Here is a 5,768-nt window from a genome sequence, read left to right on the forward strand (position 1 = left end):
AACCAATGAAACACTACTGCTGGCAATGAAGAAAGATAGTGCATATTGTGCGTTACCTGTAATAGTGTTACATGAAATGCTCATGGAGTATAATTTAAGGGAAGTGAAATCCACACTCCAAATTGAAATCCACTCTCCCATTTTTCATTTTTAGTCACCACTGACATAATAATAAAAAATTTGAGTCACTAATGACAAAATTGAAGTTACCAAAAATAGAAAGTGAGAATGTGTATTTCAATTTGGGGAGCGTGGATTTCACTTTCCTATTTTAATCTGAACATGTTATTTCACATACCTATATAACATCAATATCATATACATGTAGTGAAAAAAAACTTAAAGTGGCTATGGCACTCGACCCTTTTGGAGCAGAGAAACTTTAGGGTTTCGGCGGTGGCGTCTTCACTCCGATTGGGGTGGGAGGACCTGATCGCAGCGGCGGCGACGCCTTGACTCCAGTCTAGGGTTGGAGGGCTTGATCATAGGGGCGGCGTGGGCGGACCTCTAGCGGCTTCGGCGACGCGGTAGGAAGCTCGGACCGTAGGTTTTAAGGTTTGACGACAACTGTGCGACCTTGGTGTGTGGTTGGTGGTGATTCGGATCGGTCAGATCGGATTGGCCTCTGTCTGTGCACGATGGGGTGGGTGGTTGTTGGCGGTTCTGGATCGGATTTGGCTTTTAAGGTGGAGGGTGGATCTGAGTTGTAGGTGGGTGCGGCGGTGATCTAGCCTTTGTTTGTTCGGAGGTGTTGTGGTTGATCGGCTAGTCAGTGACCTCTCATGGCAGAGGCAAGAGGGCGGCCTCCGGAAGGGTGATGGAAGGGCTCCGATGGCGGCTCTGCGTTGGACGGCCTTGAAGGGGGTGAGAGGCGGGGAGGTTTTGGGCCAGGGGTGTATGATTGTGGGCCTACTGGGCTCATGATTGTGGCCTTGGGTTTGGGCCTTCCTTTCCTTTTTCTCTTCTTTTTGGGTTGGCCTAGGCTGGGTTAATGGTGGAGTGATAATCTTTATCCTTTATTGTTGATGGAGCGGAAGTTGGCTTTCTGGTATGTTGAGTGGAAACGTACACCATTGGGTCTTAGGCATCATACTCACCAGAACAGTGGCTTTGCTTTAAGGTTGTATAGATGTAGAGGTTTTATTTGCTTTTGTAGTTTGTTAACATGTCCACCTTTTTGGATGGTAGTTTTGATGTTGTCTTTTCAATTCGTAGTTGGTAAGCTGCTTGTATGGTCTTCAGATTATTCATGTTTAACCGGTTTGGTTGTCATGATCTTTGATCAATGGAACTTTCTCCTTTATTTCAAAAAATATAATATACATGTAAGTAGAGAACCAAAGGGCATTTGGGGCACGGAACCCATTGGGTCCATATGTCCCTCCGCCCCTGATCGTGACATAGTTACCAACAAAATCATTTGCCTCTAGCTAAAGGTAGCTATGATCATAGCTTATTGCATTACAAAAATCACTAGTTGCTTCAATCCAAAATGATCAAGGACTGTCAATGGCCAAGAATGGAGAAAAGAGTGCACAAATTGAGGTTCAAAACAAAGAAAAAATAAACTAAGATTTCTATATCAAAATATCATCTATTAGATTGGTGTAATTGGCTGTATTGCAATGCGCATTAAGCCATAAGGATTTTTATTCGTTATTCTTTCAGCAGGCACTAAACGCATTCGAGGTCTAGCAATACCCAAAAAAAATTGTCATTTTAACTGGTACAATTCAATCAAGACAGGAACTGGAATTCTAATATCATAGCTTAACATTGACGTACAAGTTTAACCAACTTGAACAAGAGCCAAAACCCTAAGAACTCAACTTATTTGCAAGAGGAATATATGAATCTTCAGGCAATTTCAACAATAGCTTTACTGAAAACATCACTTCAGAACCTATGCTCCAATTTCTCCTTTTCCTCGTAGTTCTGGACATACCTACATACACATTTAGAGATTTAGCATAACCAGGAAATATAGTGTTAGTATTGACTATAATATAACTCTAGGGTAGAGGAAAGATGATAACATAATATGGAGATTTTGACAGCAACTGATCAACAATTGGAAAACAACAACAAGAGAAGGCAATCATGATCAACTATGTCCAATTATGCAACCACCTGATGTATGTATAACTAGACAACAAGATGTCTAGGTGTGTATACTGTTGCAAATATAAAACTCGATAAACAATGAATAAGATCATTCCACACATAAATATAAGGAATTTTCTTAGGTACCCATATGTATGTGATACCCACGTTTACTGATATGACAACAATTTTGTTGTTAATAATGAGGTAAATTGGGTCATAACTTAAGTAATTTAGTTCTATTGGTGGCAATTACTCAATCTATCCAACATTTTACAAGTTTATGAACAAATTGTTGTGGATATAGTAACCTGCTTCAATTATAGACAATCCCTAAATATAATATATATGCATTTCATTCTAAAAAACAAAAAATGCAATATGCATTTGTTTAATTAAAGTACTATATTAACACAGTATCCACAACACCATTCAAGCCATCACTTCACATTATTTCATTCCACAGCCTTATCCAACATCATACAATAATACATTAACATAAAAGAAAAATAAAAATAAAACAAACTTCAGCCATTGCAAAACAAACACAATAAATCTAAATACATGAGGGTCAACCTTTTTGTTGAAAAAAATCTCACATAATCAACTAATTACAAACAAACAAAGCCAAAATAACAAACACTAAAAAAGCATCCACCTTTTTCTCTTCCTAACCTATCCAAACACAAACCCTAAATCAAAAACCACGAAACCAATCTCACAAAAGTTTCAAACTTTTCATGATAACTGAATTAGGTATCCACAATATCGTAAGAAATGACTTAAAAAAACCACAATATGCACATAATTTAACCAAATTCGATCAATTTTAGGGTTCACGATTAGAAATGAAGAGAAAAAAGTAAAAAGGTTTGAGAAGTTTGTGAGGATTACGCATAGATTCTGACGATGGGTCCGAGGGTGAAGATAGTGTTGTGCCAGTTCTTGGAGATCTTGTGGTGGATCTTCGTCGGCAGATCTTTCCAGAGATCAGGCATCACCTTTTGCTGAAAGGGAGACAGCCCGTAGACCACTGCCTTCATCCTCACCGATACCTTCCCCATCTTCTTCTTCTCTTAAATTCTTTGAGATTTTGAGTCCCAAAATGAAAGAGAAGAAGAAAGTTTGATTCTTATTTATAGTGATATGCTGAGCAGACCTATTGGCTCAAAACGATGTGTTCCTCTTCTCTTTTCTAAACTCACCTCTAGGAGGACACATGACTTTGCTTTTGGAGGGTCTTTTTGGGGATAGTATGAGTTTGGAAAAGACGACTAGATGTATTGTGCCAATTTCAATGGATTGTTTGGACTTTGGTAGAACTTCCATTTGGTTTGCTTTGTTTGTATCACAATCTAAATTATTTTTTCTTTCAATTTGTTAGACGAAATATGAATAACTTTCATCTATAGCACTCATTTTTAAACATACTGATCTTAATTAGGCGACACTCAAAGTGCAAGAGAATACACTCGTGGGTTTAGGAGGCTCGTAGTCAATTAGTAATGTTGGCATGCACTCGGCTGGATAACAAATTAATGACTCTTCTATTTTGATTTTGAATTATCACTGGAGGAGGATAGAGTACGAAAGTCATTAAATTTCTTATGGGTTTTGATAGAGATATTCGAATAAGGGTTTCCTTTGAGTGGATTGGCTTTGTCATAAATCTCATAACTTAGTTTGGTTTTGTTTGTTTTTTCGTTTTGTCTTTGATAAAGAGTGAAAGTGTGATTGATTTATGGTTTCTATGATGCACGGATTTTCAGTATTGATATGGGCTTTTGACATTAGTAGGGAGAAGCACTGTGATTTTGGATTTTTGATATTGGGTTTGTATTTGTGCTTTTGTTTTGCTAATTGATTTCATTTTTGCAGCATTTTCATTCTCTTCGATTTTAAATGTATTTGAATTATGCCTTTACATTCAAATGTGAAAATGGTGAAGGAATTGAATGTTATAAATCATGAATAAAAGAATGTGGGTTTTGACTTATGCCAAATTACAATCGCATTTGTCTGATTACAAAGATGAGAAATTAAGTTGATAGTGCATATACATTAAGTTTTTAGGTAATAATATTTCCAACTGAATCTATTTAACATATGCATGTGACTATCTTCTGCCATATGAATTCTAAGTTATCGTCACTTTTTACATTTGCAGAGTGCATTTGATAGGTTCAAAGATCTAACTTACTGTGTATTTGATAATTTGTAAGTAAGTTTTGAGATATAATAATTATCATATAAGTTTCAGCTATGTACTATTTGAAATAATTTTATGAGCTACTCCCTGCCTCCAACTGACAGATTGCCAAAAAAGAAGAAGAATGAATTGCAATGCATCCTATGGCTAACTTGCTAAGTCTCTCAAACCCTAGCCGCTACGGTTATGGTTACGGTTACATTCACATTTACACTGGTATCATGACATATGCAATTAAACGATGTCGTTCAGCATTAAGTCACATCATGGTTACCTCTCAATATAGATGTGTTTGTGCACCTGATTATCTTTCATTTTCTTTTTCGTTATATATGCGTATATGCATGTAGTTATGTTTTCTTACTTTTTTTTTGATGTTTTTGCATCGCTCTATGTACTCTTCAATCATTATTAATATAGCGTTTCGTTCTTGATGAAAAATTATGTATTTGAATCTAGTTAACAAATAAATGTAGAAAAATTCCTTAAATTAATACATAATTAATTTAGTTATAGCAAACTACATATTAGTTACTAACCAATTTTAGTTTACAAAGACATCCTTTACACATTTAAGAACAAAAATTAACAAATTAGGATAAATTAATGTCCACATGTCATCTGTTACTACAATTTTACCAGAATACTCTTCACTACATTCTACTGCTACTGTCCACTAGATATGTGCTACTGCCGGTCGAAATTGCTACTGCCAGAGCTATTGCAATTTTTTTTCCTGACAATTCTCTAATGTAAGCGCGCTGCTACTACCGACTCTCTCATGTTGACGCGTTTGCTACTGTTTCTCTAATGTTAGCGCGCTGCTACTGTCAAAGATTAAAAGTCCGATTTCGCGAACAAAACCACATCAGAGGCCTAGATCTATCCCAATCAGAGAGAAAGAGTCTTGAATTCCACAACAAAGCAACAGAAGTGCCTCGTGCCTCTTCGGTGTGAATCCATGTCGACAGAGCGGGTTGGGTTGTCGATCTCCTCAATGAAGTGACTGCCGCAGCCCGGATATACCACCGGTGAGTCGCTGCAATCGCTAGCGATTTCACAAGACCTGGCTCTGATTTGTTTCTCGGTAACCTAGCTCCGATTTGTTTCTCTAGGAAGAGAAATCATTACTCGAACAACGACTCAACGAAGCTCTGATTCTCTTTGAAGGCGAGCGGCGACACCTCATTGACTGTCAACAGCTCGATGCTGAACGCCGCCATATCTCCTGTCATAATTTCCATACTCATCGGAAACACATATAGCAGATCATACCCTGAACCCTAGATTCGTAATTAGAACCTAAAGAGCTTCAATTTCGGGTTCTCTTCTTTTGATAACAAATCGTTCAGAGATTTCAAACGAACCAGAACTTTGGAGAATTAGGGGGAGAGAGAGAGAGAGAGAGCGAGAGAGAGAGAGAGAGAGAGAGAGAGAGAGAGAGAGAGAGAGAGAG

General features: G+C 37.6%; 1 protein-coding gene across 1 annotated transcript; it reads right to left on the reverse strand.

The window, feature by feature from the left end:
- Positions 1-1,896: 1,896 nt before the first annotated feature.
- LOC101305060 (cytochrome b-c1 complex subunit 8-like) lies at positions 1,897-3,167 on the reverse strand. The gene is made up of 2 exons (XM_004296397.1): positions 2,998-3,167; positions 1,897-1,945 (listed from the first exon to the last, which is right to left on the reverse strand). The coding sequence occupies exons 1-2, from the start codon at positions 3,165-3,167 to the stop codon at positions 1,897-1,899; spliced, it is 219 nt and encodes a 72-aa protein (XP_004296445.1).
- Positions 3,168-5,768: the final 2,601 nt, after the last annotated feature.

Source organism: Fragaria vesca, linkage group LG4, assembly GCF_000184155.1.
Source record: "Fragaria vesca subsp. vesca linkage group LG4, FraVesHawaii_1.0, whole genome shotgun sequence".
In the NCBI taxonomy this organism is placed as follows: Eukaryota; Viridiplantae; Streptophyta; class Magnoliopsida; order Rosales; family Rosaceae; genus Fragaria; species Fragaria vesca.

What these genes read in the sequence shown, in the direction of transcription:
- LOC101305060 (XM_004296397.1), bottom strand. Translation starts at nt 3,167, where the DNA reads ATGGGGAAGGTATCGGTGAGGATGAAGGCAGTGGTCTACGGGCTGTCT. An exon ending in CCCATCGTCAGAATCTATGC is followed by an intron (nt 1,946 to 2,997) that starts GTAATCCTCACA and finishes ATGTGTATGTAG; the next exon opens with GTATGTCCAGAACTACGAGG.